The sequence below is a fragment of the Lampetra planeri genome, chromosome 42, assembly GCF_965212315.1.
Source record: "Lampetra planeri chromosome 42, kcLamPlan1.2.h2, whole genome shotgun sequence".
Taxonomy (NCBI): Eukaryota; Metazoa; Chordata; class Hyperoartia; order Petromyzontiformes; family Petromyzontidae; genus Lampetra; species Lampetra planeri.
Genome location: NC_136148.1, coordinates 9,832,655 through 9,855,345, shown reverse-complemented (window position 1 = coordinate 9,855,345; position 22,691 = coordinate 9,832,655). Strand labels below are relative to the sequence as shown.

Genomic DNA, 22,691 nt, shown 5'->3' with positions numbered 1-22,691 from the left:
CCACCCTCTCGAATGAGCGGCCACCCTCTCGAACGCGCGGCCACCCTCGTGAATGAGCGGCCACCCTCTCGAACGCGCGGCCACCCTCTCGAACGCGTGGCCACCCTCTCGAACGCGCGGTCACTCTCTCGAACGCGCGGCCACCCTCTCGAACGCGCGGCCACCCTCTCGAATGAGCGGCCACCCTCTCGAACGCGCGGCCACCCTCGCGAATGAGCGGCCACCCTCTCGAACGCGCGGCCACCCTCTCGAACGCGCGGCCACCCTCGCGAATGAGCGGCCACCCTCTCGAACGCGCGGCCACCCTCGCGAATGAGCGGCCACCCTCTCGAACGCGCGGCCACCCTCTCGAACGCGCGGCCACCCTCGCGAATGAGCGGCCACCCTCTCGAACGCGCGGCCACCCTCTCGAATGAGCGGCCACCCTCGCGAATGAGCGGCCACCCTCGCGAATGAGCGGCCACCCTCTCGAATGAGCGGCCACCCTCGCGAATGAGCGGCCACCCTCTCGAATGAGCGGCCACCCTCGCGAATGAGCGGCCACCCTCGCGAATGAGCGGCCACCCTCTCGAATGAGCGGCCACCCTCGCGAATGAGCGGCCACCCTCTCGAATGAGCGGCCACCCTCGCGAATGAGCGGCCACCCTCTCGAATGAGCGGCCACCCTCGCGAATGAGCGGCCACCCTCGCGAATGAGCGGCCACCCTCGCGAATGAGCGGCCACCCTCTCGAACGCGCGGCCACCCTCTCGAACGCGCGGCCACCCTCGCGAATGAGCGGCCACCCTCTCGAATGAGCGGCCACCCCCGCGAATGAGCGGCCACCCTCGCGAATGAGCGGCCACCCTCTCGAATGAGCGGCCACCCTCGCGAATGAGCGGCCACCCTCGCGAATGAGCGGCCACCCTCTCGAACGCGCGGCTACTTTTGAGAACGCTCGGCCACCCTCGCGAACGCGCGGCCACCCTCGCGAATGAGCGGCCACCCTCGTGAACGCGCGGCTTGGTGCTGCGTCCGTGCGCACGCCTGCGATGCGCGGTCACCCTCTTCCACATCGCACACTCAGATTTAGTGACATGGCCCTGTGGTAGCGCATTCACAGCTTAATGTAAAGGATTGTGATTCGATTCTATAGGGCTGTCCCGAATTGATATCTAACTTTGATCCTTATCTGTGTATCGATAGTTTAATTTTAATATGCAATTTAATTGAGGGACTGTGTGTTGTTGTCTTGGTGTGGTCTGGGACTGTTCTTGTTGTTATTCTGCCTTGCCCAAGCTTGCATTTAGTGTTGTCAAATCGGCAGGAAGTTACATACTTATATAATCTTGACTTAAAGCTTTCGTGACTGGAGGAATTCATATTCTTTGGGTCTTTATACTCTTAGGTTTTTTCGGTAAAGTGATGTAGGTAAAAATAAAATAATAGAAATAATAATAGAAATAAAATTATAAATCACGACGTTTCGGAGGCAACACAAGTCTCCGTCATCAGGTGGGACCGTCACAGCTAGATTTACTGTATCAAGTGAGGCAAAATTCCAAGAGACAAGCTCTTAAATACAATTTTAAATACAAGTTAAGGAGGGGGGAGGGGCTTATCTGAATGTGGTAGCCAATGAATGGAACGTGTTGGGGGGGGGGTGGGGCTGAAAGAGAACAATAGGTGCACATGTTGTCGTTTTACCCGGTGTTGGTTGACAATCCAAATACAAAAAGGAGAGTACTGTTAAACGCTGGGGATGTCAACACTCGGTAAAGTAGAATAGTACCTGTAAAATAAGATGGTCCAAATATGTGTAGTTAAATCTTTTTTGTATGGTTAATAACATCTTTCCAATGATTACTCAGTTTGTACCCATCATCACGGTTGAAGTTATGTCTGTGTTTGTATATCTGGATGGCTTCATGTACAAACCTTTGATGGTAGCCAGAAGGTTTGCAGAGCACCTTGGTCTCGGAAAAGACAATATCATGAGAGCCCACAGCGTTGTAGCAATGATCGGCAACGGCGGAAGACTCAATTTTGCCGTGTTTCAGATCTGACTTGTGCTCGCGGACACGATCAGAGACATGACGTTTCGTTTCCCCAATGTAACAATCACCACAGCTGCAACTCAGTTTATAGACTCCAGGGTATTGCAAGTCAGGATTGACATCCTTCACAAAAACAGCCACTTGAAACTCCGATCAACACTATCACGTTGCCATACATAGCAGGCGTGACCAAAAATATCTCCAAAATTCTAAACAAACATAAGATCCAAGTCCGATTCAGTACAGTACATAAAATCCGTGATATATTTCCATCTGTGAAGGATGTCATTCCTGACTTGCAATACCCTGGAGTCTATAAACTGAGTTGCAGCTGTGGTGATTGATACATTGGGGAAACGAAACGTGATGTCTCTGATCGTGTCCGCGAGCACAAGTCAGATCTGAAACACGGCAAAATTAAGTCTTCCGCTGTTGCCGATCATTGCTACAACGCTGTGGGCTCTCATGATATTGTCTTTTCCGAGACCAAGGTGCTCTGCAAACCTTCTGGCTACCATCAAAGGTTTGTACATGAAGCCATCCAGATATACAAACACAGACATAACTTCAACCGTGATGATGGGTACAAACTGAGTAATCATTGGAAAGATGTTATTAACCATACAAAAAAGATTTAACTACACATATTTGGACCATCTTATTTTACAGGTGAAGTATTGGAAAATGACGGCAGGAAACTCCTTGACGGGAACACACTTCTTTTATTAAATCTTGACTTGTAACAATACAACGCGTGGCCTCTCTTCTTCACACCGCACTTCTCTTGACTCAGGATTCTGTGCTGCCGGCTCTCTGTGCCTCGTGTAGACTCCGCGCCTCGGCTACACTCTTCTCTCGCCTCGTGTAGACTCTGCGCCTCTGCTACACTCTCCTCTCTCGCCTCGTGTAGACTTTGCCTCTCTCTCGCTGGCTACACCGTATGCATACTCGGCTCGTGCAGACCGTTCTCTCTCGCTGGCTACACCGTATGCATACTCGGCTCGTGCAGACCGTTCTCTCTCGCTGGCTACACCGTATGCATACTCGGCTCGTGCAGACCGTTCTCTCTCGCTGGCTACACCGTATGCATACTCGGCTCGTGCAGACCGTTCTATCTCGCTGGCTACACACTATACATTACTCAGCTCGTGTAGACCTTTCTATCTCGCTGGCTACACACTATACATTACTCAGCTCGTGTAGACCTTTCTATCTCGCTGGCTACACACTATACATTACTCAGCTCGTGTAGACCTTTCTATCTCGCTGGCTACACACTATACCTTACTCTCTTCTACTCTCCATTTCTCTCCTCTCCGGGCTCTATCTCTACACCTTCGTCTTCATTCTTAGATGGTTCCACTTCTGCCCCTTGCTCCTCTGTGCATCACCTTATATACCCCTTCTTCCCGGGAGACGGAGCGGATGCGGACCTCAACGTCGGCACCGCTCCTCCGTTACCCAATCCCCACGCGCTATCCCCACGATCCGGTTCCGCTCAGCGCGTGTTTCCACTCTCCGACCAATCACACCGCGCTGCTACCCGATCACTCCCTCTGGGCGCGTCACCGGCACACAGCCAATCAGCAGCACTACCCCCACCCGCGCACTGACGCCTGCTCCTCCCCGTCAGCGCGCGTCACCACACACACACCCGTACATACGCGCTGGCACACGACATATACACCCAGCGCGTATCACCACTACATCACCCCCTCCCACATAGCTCGCAGCCGGCCCGGCTGCTAACAACAACCAACCACGACGATAAAACGACAACCAACAAAAAAAAACCCCATAACCCCCCGAGTGTGCCCCGTAACATAACACGACAACAACAACAACAAGAATAACTATGTACAGATTGACAATGAACGCGAAAAGTCAACAATAACACGATACGAGCAAATTCGAAACGAACGCGCCCCACGTCCCTGCGACTACACGCAGTGACGAGGCGCTCCAACTGCCCCGACTCCTCACGAGGCAGGTCATGCAAAGTAGCACGACCTGGCGCGAGTCCGTCTGGCTGGTCCATCGTATGGGGCGGGACACTGACGACCGTCCGGCGGTTCCGGCCGCTCCAGACGGCGCGGAACGGGCCTGAAAGGGCCGGCCCCGCCGCGGAGATCCGGCCGCCGGTGATCGGCAGCTGTCAGTTCCGAGACACCGGGGATTGTAGAGATGACTTGGGCTCTCGGTCGTCGTCCAGCCGAGCTCCCATGGCGCGCTGCCGCGGAGCGCGGCACCCGGACGCCACGTGGCCCCGGAGGCCGCAGTTATAGCACGTGACGAGGGTCGGAGTAGATCTTGGTTGCTCCGACTTTCGGCCCGATCGCAGAGGCGACCGGGCCCCCGGCCTCCAGTCCCCTGGTCGTCCCGTGGCGAACGCCTCCTCTCGTGGGCTGACGACTTGGGGTTCGGCGACCACCAACCCCGGGGCTGCGACGACAGCAGCGTTGCAACCAACGCCTTGCTTCCGTTGTAGGGCCTCGTGCGCTTGAATACTCGTGGCGACTCTCAAAGAAGAAATATCAATGTCATCAGCTGTGTTGATAGGGACCCCCAGGTCCTGCGCCAACTTGAGCAGCTGCTCCAAAACCATCGCGTCTTGGCCCTCCTCGTCCATCCGAGGGAACGCAGCATCAGCAAGAGCCAACAACGCCGTGCGATAGGCCAGCGCGGTCTCCGTGGCCGCTTTCCGTCTTGCGTAGAACTGATGGCGGCATGTAGAGGGAGGCCCGTAGACCCTGGCCAACAAACCCAGCGCATCCTTCAGCGTGGAGCGGTCCGACTTCCGTGCAGCCCTGAAGGCCGCGAGCGCATCGTCGTCCAGCATGGCGGGCAATGCCCGCAGCGCCGTAGCATCGGACCACGCTGACATCTCTTGATGCGCCAAAAACCTTCGCTGAAATTGGCCCCAGTCTCCGCCTTCCGCCTTGAAGGCTGACAACGTGGGCAGGCGCTGCTGAAAAATGAAGTCATCCGCCTCGTGGTTCCTCTCCGCCTGTCCGTCGGTGTCTAAGATGGCGGCTCCAGCAGCAGACGTAAGATGGCGGACCCCCTCGCGCGCTGATGAAGTCGATGCGCGCGCTTGGGAACCCACCACCACGTGGCGCTCGCCGTTCCCGCCAAAAGTAGGCCCAGGCGCAATGGCGGGAATCCCCCATTCGTTTTGGCGGGAATCTGCGGGGCGACCTTGTAAAATGTCCCCCACCGTCCCCGCTCCTCCCGACGAGCTGATCTCCGCCAAGATGGACGCGGCGGCGAGCAGCAGCTCCGCCAGTCGGGAGTGCGCCTCACGAAGCCCGGCGTCTGTCCCCGGTCGCTCGGCCGGCGCCGTCGACGGACCCTGCAGCGTGGGCAAGTCCTCTTCCTCACCCCCCGCCACCAGCGGCTCCGAGTCGTCCAGGTCTTCCTCGCGGTCAATCCCGTGGGTCCTACGGGTCTTCCTCGTCTCCATACTTGGAAGCCCGTTTCACTTCTGACGCCAGATGAAGTATTGGAAAATGACGGCAGGAAACTCCTTGACGGGAACACACTTCTTTTATTAAATCTTGACTTGTAACAATACAACGCGTGGCCTCTCTTCTTCACACCGCACTTCTCTTGACTCAGGATTCTGTGCTGCCGGCTCTCTGTGCCTCGTGTAGACTCCGCGCCTCGGCTACACTCTTCTCTCGCCTCGTGTAGACTCTGCGCCTCTGCTACACTCTCCTCTCTCGCCTCGTGTAGACTTTGCCTCTCTCTCGCTGGCTACACCGTATGCATACTCGGCTCGTGCAGACCGTTCTCTCTCGCTGGCTACACCGTATGCATACTCGGCTCGTGCAGACCGTTCTCTCTCGCTGGCTACACCGTATGCATACTCGGCTCGTGCAGACCGTTCTCTCTCGCTGGCTACACCGTATGCATACTCGGCTCGTGCAGACCGTTCTATCTCGCTGGCTACACACTATACATTACTCAGCTCGTGTAGACCTTTCTATCTCGCTGGCTACACACTATACATTACTCAGCTCGTGTAGACCTTTCTATCTCGCTGGCTACACACTATACATTACTCAGCTCGTGTAGACCTTTCTATCTCGCTGGCTACACACTATACCTTACTCTCTTCTACTCTCCATTTCTCTCCTCTCCGGGCTCTATCTCTACACCTTCGTCTTCATTCTTAGATGGTTCCACTTCTGCCCCTTGCTCCTCTGTGCATCACCTTATATACCCCTTCTTCCCGGGAGACGGAGCGGATGCGGACCTCAACGTCGGCACCGCTCCTCCGTTACCCAATCCCCACGCGCTATCCCCACGATCCGGTTCCGCTCAGCGCGTGTTTCCACTCTCCGACCAATCACACCGCGCTGCTACCCGATCACTCCCTCTGGGCGCGTCACCGGCACACAGCCAATCAGCAGCACTACCCCCACCCGCGCACTGACGCCTGCTCCTCCCCGTCAGCGCGCGTCACCACACACACACCCGTACATACGCGCTGGCACACGACATATACACCCAGCGCGTATCACCACTACACAGGTACTATTCTACTTTACCGAGTGTTGACATCCCCAGCGTTTAACAGTACTCTCCTTTTTGTATTTGGATTGTCAACCAACACTGGGTAAAACGACAACATGTGCACCTATTGTTCTCTTTCAGCACCCCCCCCCCCAACACGTTCCATTCATTGGCTACCACATTCAGATAAGCCCCTCCCCCCTCCTTAACTTATATTTAAGAGCTTGTCTCTTGGAATTTTGCCTCACTTGATACAGTAAATCTAGCTGTGACGGTCCCACCTGATGACGGAGACTTGTGTTGCCTCCGAAACGTCGTGATTTATTATTTTATTTCTATTATTATTTCTATTATTTTTATTTTGTTTTTTATTTTTACCTACGTGACTTTACCGAAAAAACCTAAGAGTATAAAGACCCAAAGAATATGAATTTCTCCAGTCACGAAAGCTTTAAGTCAAGATTATATAAGTATGTAACTTCCTGCCGATTTGACAACACTAAATGCAAGCTTGGGCAAGGCAGAATAACAACAAGGGTATTGAATAATAATAAAATAATACATTATTTAAATACATGCCTACTTCAATAGGGATTACCGTTGGTAGGGCTATTTTAACAAACACAACAGACAGGAAAGATAAGTTTAAAGGGCTTGCATAATGTACATGCATAATGTACGTTGCCTCAGTAATCCCCCACCCCCCACGCGAGTGCAAGAGCGCAGAAGCGTGGTCACCACATCTACGCCTCTATATAAGGAACGAAACAGTAAGACTTCTCCACAAATCTGGCTGTCGCCTGATGAAGCTAGTTGTAATCCTAGCGAAACGTCCTACTCAGATTTAAAATATTGTGGCTTGGCTCTCCAACAAACCGGTGTGCTGGACTAGTGACGAAGTGGATGTTCTGTTCACGTGACAACCCTTACTAGTCGGCTGTGTCGGGTGGTGGCGGGCTTTAACGACACATTTATATATTTACGCGATCTAACCCAAAAAAACCTCTACTATACTTTATTTTTATTTGTTCATGAGTGAATTGCTTACATTCTCTACTTTGAACTCCTATGTTGATGCCCCACCTCTACAGGACATCCGTGAAAAATAGCTTCATACCTCATCGGATTCTTCCAGTCCAATTAAAGATTAGGATTTTATAATACCGTGGGTGCATTGCCTGCAAGATGTCTGTTAAAGATCGTGTCATGTCATTCAAAAAGAGTAGGCCATTGTGTGCTCGCATCAAGTCCAAATTTGACAAATTACCTGCAAATGACTCAATTGGGATCACATAGAGCAACATCGTCCCCTATTCTGAATCTACTGCAGACTTTGTGAAAAATAAGTTCCTTCGTGAAAGTCCCGTATGAAATTAATATTGCGCAAATACCGGCACAGGACAGAGAGGGCAGTTAAGACTCATGGTGGTGTTGGGGTTAGAGCCGATGCTAGCATGTGGATCAAGGCTGAGGTTTGGTTTAGAAATCAGGGATTCTACCTCGTGTTAACACTCGGGTTACATTACAGACTGGGCTTAAGCAGAACGTTGGCGCTAGTGTTATGGGGTTTAAGGTTAGCGATATTGTCAGCGTTAAGGAATGGTCGTGTTTGTTGTTGGGGTTAGGGAACGCCAGGGTTGTTCTCTCTCACCGCGGCCGCGATGGCGCCCATGCGCCGGTGCGTCTTGGTCTGCCCGTGAGTGGCCGGCTGCCCCGAGTAGCCCCACCGCTTCATCACGCCCTGGAAGCCCTTGCCAATGCTGCCACACACAGATCACACATCAGCCTCAAAGACCGCAAGGGACCATGCTTTCAGGCCGGCAAAGCATGGTGTGGGGGGGTGCGGGGAGGGGGGGTTTAAGGTGTGGCCGGGGGCACACTCATCGGGCCACCCTCGTCACAGCGCCTCAATGCACACATTTGAACCCGAGTCAGCCGAGGCTAGCCTCAAATACCGATTTACACCAGAGTTATATATCGTGGCCATTTGATTTCAGGAATTGAACTCAAGTTGCCAGGTAAGCCTCGATTTACAAATGGGATGCCTTCTTCCTGAAAAAACACAAGTAAACTGAAATTTCGTGAATATAAACGGCTTTCAATACAAAAAATCAGGGATGTGTTTTAGATAGTCATTCCAACTCTACTCCTAACCTAAAAATATACACCTATATCTCTTTTCACAATACAAAATAATAATAAAGAACATAATTATTAAAGCAATAAAGTAATAATTAATTAATTAAAACATCCTTTTCAGGGAACTCAACTAAATATCTGCTGCATGTTGGAATGACTGTAGAGGTGATGTGGAGGTGTTGCTACTATTGCACTACAGGGACACCATGACGCTGTCGGGGATGGATGACGACGCAGCCTCCCGTATGGTTCTTGTGTAATCTCATGGGGTGTGCCAGAGTGAAATTTCGTGAAGGCAGAAATAAAATTTCGTTTATCGAAAAGTATCCATAATTTGTCAATTTCGTTTATGCAAAATTTCGTAAACCGAATATCCATACACCGAGGGATACCTTTACAATACTGTAGATAAAGATTCCCCTTGTAGCCTTTAACAGATTGTTGGGGCAAGTGCTGTTCACGCGCACCTATTTAGGCCAACACGGCACACGAGGGGGTAGGTGGCCAGCACCTCACCCGGCCGTATTTTTCCCTCTCATGTGCTGATGTTTACACACTACACCAGATATTAATTTAAGGCCGAGTGAACCTAGGGGAGGCCCAGGACCAGTTCATTTATTCGTCACTAATGTTGGCTATAAGTGGGAATCAAACTCCAGTCACTGGGTTCGTGGTGCAGCACAGGAACCACTGTTGCACCACTCCCCACACACACTCAGCCTCACACGTGTAGGGGTATAGGGCTGGCTGCTGGCGGAAAAGGGTAACTGCGGTGTACAGCAGAATTCGCATTAGCAGACCACGATATATATGAAAGGGGGACATCTATGGGAAAGATTATAAAAGGGGCCCATCGGGAAGCCCCGGGAACCCGCTAGTAGGTTCCAGAAGGGGGGCGTGGCCGGGGCGGAGCAAGACCACGCTAGGAGTATAAGAGGGGGCCCTGAGTGGGAGCTCGGGGCTGTTGCTGGAAGTGGAATCCCCGTCGTGCTGTTCAAGATCACCGTCGTCACCATCTCGTCGTCACTATCTCCTTGTCGTCGTCTCCGTCATCACCACCCCGGGGTGCTGTTAGTCAGACAGCCTACCAACTGTTCTAAGTAGTGCCGCCGACAATAGACGGTCTTAATTATAATAGTGTGCACCCACGTAGGGTGTGTATTTATCCCGATGGTGCTTGTGAAATAAAGAAGTGCCTCCAAGTATTATCGTCTCCGATCTGCGTCACTACACATGTATACCAGCAACCCAGTTTGGCAATGCACAATGGTATGTCTCGGACTTTCTCTCTCAAGAAGCCCTTCCACCAGCAGTGGCATGAACAAGCAATTCCAGGGCTTTACCTTTTACTGGTCATCTTCTACCAGTTAATCTCATGAGCGTTATAACCCAAAACATTAAAAGCTCATGTAGACATGTACATACGTACAATTACACTGCGTGCCGCGGGCTCTACAACACAACTTTTATTATTTGATGGTGAGAAAAAGAAGACTTAAAATTCCCTGCAGTCATACAGCAGGTGTGGGCTCTCTGGGTTTGTCTTCCTCTAAGTGGCAGTGACAGCATGGAGGGGGATCAGAGGGTGAGAATAAACCAATGGTTGAGAACTCGGGGTGGGGGAGGGGGGGAGTGGCGCTCACGTTTTGGCCGTGACGTCCACGTACTGCCCAGGCCGAAAGTGGGCGGCGTAGAGCGGGGTTCCTGCAACAAGATGGGCATCGCAAAGCAGTGAGATTCAAGCCAGCGCTGGTGTCAATTATGGGTGCAGATGACAGTGTTGTTGAAGGTGCAGGTAATGAAGGTGGCAGTGCACGGTGATGGTGGCAGTCTTGGTGATGACCTGATAAGGACTGGTTCCGCTGCCTCCCCTCCCCACCCCAGTGATTCACTGAATCGTCACAATTCAATGCAAGAACCAGTTCTTTCTGATCTCATTCGTATTCATTGACAGGCATACCATGTTTACGCCCATGATGCGTTCCTGAAAACCAGAACGTAAATTGAAAGTACAGCAAAATTTCTGTTATTCGGCATCCATGGGGAATGGAGGGTGCCGGTTAATCAAATGTGCCGGTTATTTGAGAGTTATACTTATAGTTCACCAAATTTTTTAATTACAAAAAACTCTTCAAGACTAAAACTAAGCCTACATTTTAACTATGATATAAGACATTTACAGAGGTACTCACCAATAAGTCGTAGAACATTCTATAAGGTTTCACTCATTACACACAAAGTGGTTGCGACAAATTAATCATAATACGTTGGTGATCTCATCAAAGAGCATCAACCATCACACAAACTTCGGTAATCTTCGCAGCGGCTTTTGGATAACCATTGAACAAAGATGGTCACTGCATCGCGCGCTTTCAGACGTGCTTCTGCGGCCGTCTGGACTGCTCTTCCTTCCGATATTAGGAAGCCACTGGAGCTATGCATTGTTAAATCTAAATTGAAAACGAATTTCTTTATAACTGTTTTTTTTGTTTAGTTTGTTGTCCTTCCCCCGCACCTCCGTTGAGCACGGTCGGCTAATGTATGGTGTGAAAGAAGTTGAATATACACACATTCCAAGTTGATTGTCGAAAAGCAGTGGGATAGTTTAAAGTACAGTATACAGTACTGTATATACAGTACAGTGAAACAAATTTAGGTTAGGCAGTGCATATGGCATACACCCAGATCGCTCAAGTGTCACACTTATAACACTACACTTATTATATAACTTAAGACTACACTGTAAATAGTATACTCTACATTTACTGCCTCTCAGCTGCTTCTGAATGCACCTTGTGTTTGCAATTGAGACTGCTGCTAGCCCCACCATCTGGCAGCATCCTAAAGCTTCCGTAAACAACAGATCTCTGAGAAGCACATGACAAGATACCGGATGGATTTCGGAATTTTTCCGGATAAGTGAAGGAAGATTCGTATCACCGTCTATGACAGACACCGGTTAATAAACCATTTCGGGTGGTAAAGTGCCGGATAACAGAGCTTTTGCTGTACTTAAATCGAAGCAAAGAGATGGAATGGTGGATCGTAACCTGGCGCAGTACCTAAACTGAAGATGCTCAATAACCCATTGCACATCTATACTGTACAACCATCGGTGTGAACGTGTATATTATTCATATTTTAAAATATTACCTTGTCTATTATACTATATATATTATTTATTTAACATATTAAAATAGTTTACACTTGTATAAACATAATCGTCATAAATACGGTATGTGGGGAAAAATATTGATACTGAACGTGTGCCCATAGAAGAGACGATAGCCAGTCAGTCAGGGACACTAACGCGTGGGCGCCAACTGGTGCCCAAATGTCGACGTGCAGTGTAAACAACGTCGGGGTCTTAACGGTAAAGCTCGTAAATCTCGAGTGCGTTCTGGCGAGGTACCACGGTACATAAAACGGGATTGGGTATCAGTAAGTTGAGTAGGTTAAAGCTAAAGTACGTACAGCGGGAGGACGTACATCGGGGTATTACTGGATGTAATTTCTTGATGGTTCAGGCGAGATGTTTGCTCCATAGCGGTGCTGATGGAGGTAGTGTTGCGATGTCTATTGTGATGGAACTATTTTTGGTGCTGATGTTCGTGGTGCTGACAGTGGCACAAGAGTGGTGATGATATCCACTATGGTTATAGTAGTTCCGGTCATAATTCTGGTGGTGATGAGGATGGTGGGGCTGATGATGGCACAATGGCACTCGTATTTAGAGTGATATATATGGTGCTGATGCACTTGGTACTGATGGTGGTGCTGTCCATGGTTCTGGCGATGGTGCTAATGGCAGTGTTAATGGTTTAAGTCTTGCACTGCTGGGTATGAAGGCGCTGTCACCTGGCTTGACAAGGGCGTGCTTGGACACCTCAAAGACTGACACCTTCTGCTTGGGAGGAACTCCAGCCAAGCGGCACCGCTCCAAGTGAACCCTCGAGTGCTGAGGCAGAACCATCATAATCATTATCATAATAATCAGCAATTAAATACATTGTTCATTATTTAATTAGGCAACAGTGCATGAGCAAGCCAGTAAGCAAGTGTGTGATACAGGTAGGAACAACAGTTCCACACTGCCCAACAGGGATTATTTGTCTGTCTGTCGTGCATAGCCACGCCGCCCTCGATTTGTATTTCATAGAGCGCTTCGGGCAGGCTCAGCACCACGTGACGCGCCGCCCCACGCAGATTGCGCTGCGTGACACGGATTGCATGAATGCGCTGTCCAACCAAGTTCCTACCTGCCCACTCCGAAGGAATGTGTTTTAAGTAAGCATGTGAGCGAAGGAGCGAGTCACTGAGCGAGCAAGGTAGCTAGTCTGCAAGTCAGCAAGTGTGAGTGAGCGAATTACTGAATGAGGAAGTTAATAAGACAATCAGTGAGTGAGCAAGCAATTGAGTAAGCAAGCAAGTGACCAAGTCCGTTAACGCAGGCTGAGCAAGTGAGCGTAGGGGTAACCGAGTTATCAAGCTAGCGAGCAAGCAAACGAGCATATGGGTCAACCAGTGAGTGACGTACACTAAATGGAGAGACGTTTTTTCCGCCTACAAGGAGGACATCCGTTACACCGTCGTACTCCTCCTTGGAGAGGTGCTGCAGCACGTGGCAGTCCTGCACCTGTGCGGCATACAGAGGCATGAGTGGAGTGGGTGACCACATTAGCACTGGGGCCGACAGGCAGCTGGTGAGCGTGTGGATCCCACGGAACAGAGCTAGCTACACAAACCTGCAAGACGGTGACGGGTTGCTTTTCACCAGATTTGGTCCAGGCTGGCACGATGCCCAGTTTAACAGCAACAAGACCAACTCTCCGTGAGCCTGAACGCACACAGCACCATGTTCAGCCATCACACAGCACACTCTTGGGGCAAGTACTGCGAGTGAGCACAGACATAATCTAAAAATCAAACAGCTGTTGGTTTGTAGATGCATACATGGGTTATGCATACTGGGCTATCCGACATGCATTTGAATTTTTGTTGGACAGAAAGATTTAAAATGACTTTCCGGGACACAAACTTAGCACTATCACTGCAGCGACTTCACTACAGTGTGACGTGTTGGCTCATTAGCTACCCAGATACTACAACAGATGAGCACCATTCTTGAATTGTGGATGAACACAATAGATGGGAGTTCCAAAGCTGAGAGTAAGAGCATATAATAATTCTAGATTTGAAGTTTTCATGACTGCAAGGATTCATATTCTTAGGTTATTTCGGTAAAGTCACGTAGGTAAAAAATTAAAATTAATAAAAGTAAAATAAAAATAAAATAAAAATCACGACGTTTCGGAGATAACACAAGCTTCCACCTGAAGACGGAAGCTTGTGTTGCCTCCGAAACGTCGTGATTTTTATTTGATCTTTATTTTACTTTTATTAATTTAAATTTTTTACCTACGTGACTTTACCGAAAAAACCTAAGAATATAGCATATAATGAGATAACTGATGTACTGTCCCCCACATGGTAGTTTAAGTGAGTATGGATGACAGAAAACTGTCTTTACTTGGTCGGCCACATGGCCGACCAGCTCTGAACCAATTCCTCAACCACATCAATTCCATACACCCAGCCATCAAATTCACCATGGAGGTGGAAAAGGATGGCAAGCAACCATTCTTGGATGTTTTAATCCAAAAGAGACCTGATGGCTCAATGGGACACTGTCTACAGGAAAGCCACCCATACGGATGCCTACCTAAAACCTGACTCCCACCACCATCCATCCCAGAAGAATTCCCTCATCAAAACTCCACACCATAGAGCTCGATGTATTTCTGACAATCATCACCTCGCCAGTGAACTGGAACACGTACACCAAGCTCTCGAGACGAATGGATATTCAGACTACACAATCCGTAAAGTTATTACCTCAACCATTGGGAAAGAACCATCTGAGGACAAAATCAAAACCATCACCTTGCCATACATAGCAGAGGTCACCAAAAAGATTTCCAAAATCATGAGCAAACACAAGATACAGGTTCGATTTAACACAGTACATAAAATTCGTGATCTGATCCCATTTGTGAAGGATGTGATCCCTGACATGCAATACCCTGGCGTCTACAAACTAAGCTGTATTTGCGGCAGTAGTTACATTGGGGAAACTAAGCGACATGTCTCGGACCGTGTTCGTGAACATAAGTCAGACCTGGAACACGGTAGGACCAATACCTCGCCGTGGCTGATCATTATTTTAATGCAGTGGGCTCACATGAAATAGATTTCTCTAAGACGAAGGTACTTTGCAAACCCACTGGCTATCAACAAAGATTCGTTCATGAAGCCATCCATATATACAAAGACACAATTTGAACTGAGAAGATGGGTAGAAACTAAGCAATCACTGGAAGGACATTATCAACTAGTTTAAATTATAACTGGCTATGTTTCCATTTTAGACCTGGCATCCCTATAATTTGTGGAAATCCACCACCAGCACCGTCGTTGCCCTCTACGAGTACCATCACTTACATTAACATCAGCTGCCCCACCCATGCTGATGACACTTGAGCTACGCCCATTTCAAACCTTTATAAACAGTTTGCCTTTAGAGGCTAACCCCCTTTTCCTGATGACGACCGCTTGCGTTGCGATCGAAACATCATAGTTTTTTTAACACGTAGGCTTTCGCGACCAATATTGTTCATAATCAACGATTTTTGGGTTTAGATCGCGTTATTTATAAATGTGTCGTAACCCTCCACCACCCGACACGGCCAATCAGTAAAAAAAGTGTCACGTTGACAAAAGACAAATAGTTCACTGCTTTAGCCCACCGGTGTGTTGAAGCGTGAAACCACAACATTTACAATTTGAGTACGACGTTTCGCTGGTAATTGCATCCAGCATCATCGGGCAATTCGCCAGAATGGTGAGGCTCTGCTGTGTCTCCCGTTCTTATATAGAGCAGCAGCAGGGTGACGTCATCATTAACTCATTAACTCATCAGGTGCAAAGATTTGAGGGGGGGTTATTGTAATTATATACTTGATTAGTAATACGGCTATTGTTACGATGCGAGTTGTAGATTAGTAATCATTTGGAATGTGTTCTATTGTGATTATGCTACATTAATAATCAGTTAGTGCTTGTTTCCCTTATAAGGAATTGTAATGCATCTTATTTAATAATACGCTTCCAGGCCGCACTAAGCCTGTAGCTGTCCGAGCGATTAAAGTTATTTCTGTTTCTCTCAATCTCAATGGATTCTCTAATTAGTCTTTGCCAGTAGTAACTAGTTTTACACAACACTTCAACGTTGTCAAAATCAATTGAGTGTCCCTGTTGGCAAGCATGTTCAGCCACTGCCGACAGTTGTGTTTGCGATAGTTTAATATTTCTCTGGTGTTCTTTTAGTCTTACACTAACGTTACGCCCTGTCTGTCCAATATAGCATCTGCCACATACACAATTAATCCGATATACACCTTCTGTTGATAATTGAGGTAGTTCGTCTTTAGTGCACGTTACTAGTTGTTGAATTTTGTGTACTGTACCAAATCTTACTGTAATGTTCTGCTTTTGCAAAACACGGGCTAATTTGTCAGTTACTCCTGAGATAAATGGTATTTTTATTGTTTTAATAATCTGATCGCTTTCAGCAGTGTTGCTTTGCGATCGTGATTTGGCATTTAGTGCTCTGTTAATTTGAGCATTATTGTAGCCATTCTGTCTTAGTGCTTCTTTAACATGTTTAATCTCTCTCACTAGACTTTCATCATCTGACACTGTTTTAGCCCGATGTATGAGCGTCTTAATAAGAGAGGATTTCTGAGCTGGGTGATGATGTGAATCTGCATTCAGATAGGCATCAGTGTGCGTTTGCTTTCTGTAAACGCTGTGTGTTATTTTACCATTTAGGCCATGCCCAAGTAAAATATCCAGGAACGGGAGTGTGTTATTCACCTCCATTTCCATGGTGAACTGAATGGCCGGGTTTTGTGCATTGAGATGATTTAGAAAATCGTTAAGTGTATCTTTACCATGTGGCCAGACAACCAAAGTGTCATCCACATATCTAAACCAAAAGGATGGTTTTAATGTGCTCGAGGCAAGTGCTCTGGTTTCAAAGTTTTCCATGTACAAATTTGCTATAGCAAATTTGTACATGGAAACCAGAGCACTTGCCTCGAGCACATTAAAACCATCCTTTTGGTTTAGATATGTGGATGACACTTTGGTTGTCTGGCCACATGGTAAAGATACACTTAACGATTTTCTAAATCATCTCAATGCACAAAACCCGGCCATTCAGTTCACCATGGAAATGGAGGTGAATAACACACTCCCGTTCCTGGATATTTTACTTGGGCATGGCCTAAATGGTAAAATAACACACAGCGTTTACAGAAAGCAAACGCACACTGATGCCTATCTGAATGCAGATTCACATCATCACCCAGCTCAGAAATCCTCTCTTATTAAGACGCTCATACATCGGGCTAAAACAGTGTCAGATGATGAAAGTCTAGTGAGAGAGATTAAACATGTTAAAGAAGCACTAAGACAGAATGGCTACAATAATGCTCAAATTAACAGAGCACTAAATGCCAAATCACGATCGCAAAGCAACACTGCTGAAAGCGATCAGATTATTAAAACAATAAAAATACCATTTATCTCAGGAGTAACTGACAAATTAGCCCGTGTTTTGCAAAAGCAAAACATTACAGTAAGATTTGGTACAGTACACAAAATTCAACAACTAGTAACGTGCACTAAAGACGAACTACCTAAATTATCAACAGAAGGTGTATATCGGATTAATTGTGTATGTGGCAGATGCTATATTGGACAGACAGGGCGTAACGTTAGTGTAAGACTAAAAGAACACCAGAGAAATATTAAACTATCGCAAACACAACTGTCGGCAGTGGCTGAACATGCTTGCCAACAGGGACACTCAATTGATTTTGACAACGTTGAAGTGTTGTGTAAAACTAGTTACTACTGGCAAAGACTAATTAGAGAATCCATTGAGATTGAGAGAAACAGAAATAACTTTAATCGCTCGGACAGCTACAGGCTTAGTGCGGCCTGGAAGCGTATTATTAAATAAGATGCATTACAATTCCTTATAAGGGAAACAAGCACTAACTGATTATTAATGTAGCATAATCACAATAGAACACATTCCAAATGATTACTAATCTACAACTCGCATCGTAACAATAGCCGTATTACTAATCAAGTATATAATTACAATAACCCCCCCTCAAATCTTTGCACCTGATGAGTTAATGATGACGTCACCCTGCTGCTGCTCTATATAAGAACGGGAGACACAGCAGAGCCTCACCATTCTGGCGAATTGCCCGATGATGCTGGATGCAATTACCAGCGAAACGTCGTACTCAAATTGTAAATGTTGTGGTTTCACGCTTCAACACACCGGTGGGCTAAAGCAGTGAACTATTTGTCTTTTGTCAACGTGACACTTTTTTTACTGATTGGCCGTGTCGGGTGGTGGAGGGTTACGACACATTTATAAATAACGCGATCTAAACCCAAAAATCGTTGATTATGATCATAGTTTTTTGTTATTTTATTTGAACCTATTTACGTGACTTTACTGAAAGACAAGAAGAATAGGAAACTGTCTGTCTGGTAAAATAATGATTTGACATTAACAGAGGTATTAAGGAGTGAAATTCATAAAAAAATGCCTGTAGTAGCAAAAGAAGAGTAACATCAAAGCAACGAAATAAACTAAACACGACACTTTTTCTATTATTTCACCAGGTAAGGCCCACATGAGCAGCACGTACCACATCCAATCAAATTATAGTGTGACTTGAGTAAATCAGTAAAAGCCTCAACCAAAAATTTCTGTTGGATTCTATCAAGCAGACTCAGGTACACAAATGCAGCTGGCCAACCGGTTGATGGACGAAAATGAGGAGACACAGAAGAGGTCTCCTTTTACATGACCTGTAATGCTCCACAACACGTAATGAGATTGTATTGGAAGCAAGGGTTTCACTTCAATGCAACAGAAATATAAATTAACAACAAAGAGAATGAAAGCCCATTCTTGGTAGCAGGCTGAATGAATGTGCAGTGCCAGGTCTCTGGGTCCCCGCGTGCCCCTGACCGGGCGTCCACGTGTGCCGGGACCATGGCTCATCCTTCAGGGGGTTGAGGCGCGCAGCTGTGAGCTCGGTAAATTCCTGCTTGATGTGGCGCCGCAGGAAGGCGTTGTTCTCCTCCGAGAGGTGCTCGTGCCACCACGTGTCTGAGGTGCTCCGTGACACGCAGCGCGCGCTCACCACACACCCGGCTCTGCACATGAGCAGCACACATCACGTCCAGTCAATCATCAGCCGCCCCGTATCTATTACTGCCGTTATCATTATCACCCTAATTAAATTACAATTATGTTGTTTGACCAAATAACCCAGAAAGTACCCTATGTTGTGGATTCTGTTAGTGTTATATTTACTCTTTGGTTCTTTCGGTAATGTCACGTAGGTATAAAATAAAATAAATCACGACATTTCGATTGCAACACACCTGCTATGTATGGCAACATGATGGTTTTGATTGGCTTCTCAGGGGGTTGTTTCTCCATGGTTGGAGAAACAGCTTTGCGAATGTGGTCCGAGTACCCATTAATCTTGAGGGCCTGGTGTACGTGTTCCAGTTCACTGGCTAGGTGGTGTTGGTTGGAAATGCAGGGGGCTCGATGGTGTAGTGTTTTGATAAGGGAATTCTTCTGTGCCGGATGGTGGTGGGAATCAGGTTTCAGATAGGAATCTGTGTGGGTGGATTTCCTGTAGACAGAGTGTCCCAACGAGCCGTCTGGTCTCTTCTCAAACAAAACATCCAAACATACTCTGCAAACCTTCGGGCTGCTATCAAATGTTTGTTCATGAAGCCATCCAGATATATAAACAGACATAACTTCAACCAAGAAGATGGATACAAATTGAGCAATCATTGGAAGGATGTCATTACCCAGGTAAAACCCTAACTGCTTTATAGTGGTTGTTGTCTATCATATCGGCCGGGTACTAGTCTATTTTTACACGCCTTCTTTTAACTCACTCTGTCTGTTGATGTTGTCGTTGTTGTATCCTCAAATCTTGTAACTCAATTTTAACCCACTTGCCAATGTGGTCTCGGCTGCAAACTTGGTATGCTTATGTCATACTGATGACAATACTATATTCTATCATTAAAAATATATTTATAAACATTCTTTTTTATATGTTACGTTTTGGCTTGGGTCTAATTGTCCATGGTCAACTGACGTTAACTGTAATTGGCCACGGTCCTTTACGTTATGGCAAGCTTCGGGCCACTTCCTGGAGTTGGGGAGTTCTGCCATTACTAGTAAATTTCATACAAGCGTGTTTAAAAAAAAACTTTTTTTAAATATTACTTATTCCGAGTTAACTTCCCCCCTGCATCCCCAGCTCTCTCGGCCTCCCACTTCCAGCCCCGCCCACTTCTACCCCCCACCCAGCTTCACGTTCCCTCTCCTAGCGTCCACGCAGCGCTCCCCCTACCCCACACCCCCTCTCCCCCCCCCTTGCCCCTCCCCCCCTTTCTTACCTATATAGCCTCTTACCACGGCAACTCTCTCTGACTTCAGAAAAAAAATATTGCTGTGGTTTTCCCACCTGATGATGATTGCTTGTGTTGCAATCGGAACGTCGTGAATTATTTTATTTTATACCTACGTGACTTTACCGAAAGAACCAAAGAGTATGGATTCCTGCAGTCACGAAAGCTTCAAATCTAGTGTTATATTTGTTAACATTTTGCATTTGGATAATCCCTTGAGCTGGAGTATCTAATTTCCAAGGGTTTCGTTAATTTATAAAACATCTAATTGTGACCGTATCTTAGGACGGTACATAAAGAGTGAACGTATTTATTTTTTAGAGGCAGTCAGTTATAAGGAAGAAGGTAAAAGATCTCGAGCTTGGCCATAAACGTTCTTAAATGGCACTTTTCATGGCCGTTGCATTGGCTAAGTGGTTAACACATAAACAAAGACCAGCACCCTCCCCCCCCCGTATAGCCTTTAACTGTTTAACAGACTGTTGGGTCAGTGCTGTGAGCGAGTAGCACCTATGAAGGCCGGAACGACACACGAGGGGGTGGGTGGCCAGCACTACGCATGGCCGCCTTTGTCTCCCTAGTGGCGATGTTTACACACCGCTCCAGCTACTCATTTGAGGCTGAGTCGACTGAGGAGAGGCCCAGTACCGTTTCAAATAATCGTCACTGGTGGTAGCCGTGAGCGGGAATCAAATTCTGGTCGCCGGGTTTGTAGCGTGGCGTGCTAACCGCTGCACTACCGCTCCCCATTGCACTATGGCTCCCTGCACTGTAAACAAACAGAACATCAGGTTACCAACACATCTGGTTCAATAAGGGCACTGAAATAAATGAACTGTCATTCACGGGTTGAATGACTGGATGCCCAAGTGGCGTAAAAATGTTGAACTTCATTTTGGGAGTTTGCAACAAATTACAAATTGATGCCGAGATTTGATATCCATTCAACTGCTTCAGGCATAGCCGCGTGGATTTGTTTCAGATCGCCGTTGAATGAACCGATTGGGCAGTCATTCACGAGATGTTGCACGGTCTGAGATGTCGCACCACCTCAGTCACAAACTGGACTCTCGTTAATTTTCCATTTATAAAGAAAGTCTCCCAAACATCTTCCATGGAGTGTCCGGATCTGATTCAAGGAGGACCAGATCTTCATCGGTAGGTCAGGATTGTGGGGTCGCTGGCGAATTTAAGTGAAAACTACTTTTCTACAAAACACATGAATCATGCCCGGCTGTAAGGCCCCGCGAGTACACAGTACGTACTGTATACCAACACGAAGTCTCGGGTCGGATGCGACCGCGGGCCACAGGTTCCCTCCACCCCTGGTGACGCGGGACCTCACGGTGGTGGCATCTCCATGTAGCAAGCGCCTCCCAGGATTAAAATAGCTTAATCGGATTTCTCCAGAATAAAGATGCTGATTAAAGGCGACGGCGTGTAGGGTTTGCGCGGCTACAGCAACATTCCCACGCGTACATCGATCATAAAGGACGTTTAGCGGAATTCGGATCAAAGGACCTTCACAACTTTGCGGAATGAGGCTGAGTTTACATGTCAACGTGTACATCTGGAGTGGATCGTTCATATCCGAGTACCACTTTGTGGAATAATATACAGTGACTGTCGTGTGGATAGACTTCACCCCAGACACAGGAATGTTGAATTTCCATCACTGGCTTAAGCTCAGGAGTGAGGCGTCGCGAGGTGTCCGGGCGCAAGCGGGTCTCTTACCCGAGCCACGTGGCGGGCGAGAGGAGCGGGCGCTGAACAGCCGCGGGGCAGCAGGGGCCACCGAGTGATAGAGAGGAGAAGGAGCAGGAGAGAGAGGAGCGGGATGAGGAGCGCGAAAGCAGCGGGGCACGCGACCCCAGCGTGCACAGCAGCCTGGGCGCCGCCATCCCTCCTGGTCGTTGTGCAACGCGAGCCTGATCCGGCCGGAAACTGTGCACGGCCTGGGTTCTGGGCGAAAAAGGTTCCGCCCTGCTCATTGGCGCCAGAGCAAGTTTTAATCTAATGATCAGATGTTTTTGGGCATGGCGGCAGCAAGAACATGGTCAGGAGCTGGATAGATCCCAATGTCGAGGTCTGCTAGCCACGAGAGGTTTTCAGCAGCCAGTGCGTGTATTTTGCTATTTCGTAGTTGAAGCACAGACTCGCGTGCAGTGGTTTACGATGATATGATCCATCGTTTGGGATGCATGGCCACAATCGCACGACTGTGGCTTGTCTTTAAAGAAAGTGTTCCATTTATGAAGGAGATGTGAACATCGGCCCGTTGATGTTCTGATGCGGTTCATAGACAAACCAATCAATGTCTTCGAGGAATGTCAAAGCGATCGGGTGAGATGTTGGGTCTCGAATGATGTGTTTATTCTGGGCGGCCGCGTTGTTCCACTGT

General features: G+C 47.8%; 1 protein-coding gene across 7 annotated transcripts in view; it reads right to left on the bottom strand.

Annotated features, from left to right (window-relative positions):
- Positions 1-22,343, bottom strand: part of LOC144732392 (large ribosomal subunit protein uL3m-like) — a 32,631-nt gene extending 10,288 nt beyond the window's left edge. For 5 of the 7 annotated variants that reach the window (XR_013588197.1, XR_013588198.1, XR_013588196.1 and 2 more), the window contains exons 1-7: positions 22,025-22,253; positions 18,816-19,003; positions 13,438-13,529; positions 13,230-13,328; positions 12,551-12,650; positions 10,336-10,396; positions 8,205-8,313 (exon numbers count right to left, since the gene is read on the bottom strand). Coding sequence is in view for 1 of the 7 variants with exons in the window: in XM_078613907.1 (XP_078470033.1) it covers positions 8,205-8,313; positions 10,336-10,396; positions 12,551-12,650; positions 13,230-13,328; positions 13,438-13,529; positions 18,816-19,003; positions 22,025-22,191 (816 nt within the window). In the remaining 6 variants the exon portion in view is untranslated. Of the gene's footprint in view, positions 1-8,204; positions 8,314-10,335; positions 10,397-12,550; positions 12,651-13,229; positions 13,329-13,437; positions 13,530-18,815; positions 19,004-22,024 lie in introns of all 7 variants that reach the window. The other 2 variants (XR_013588201.1, XM_078613907.1) reach the window with 2 other exon arrangements.
- Between the last annotated feature and the right edge of the window lie 348 nt (positions 22,344-22,691).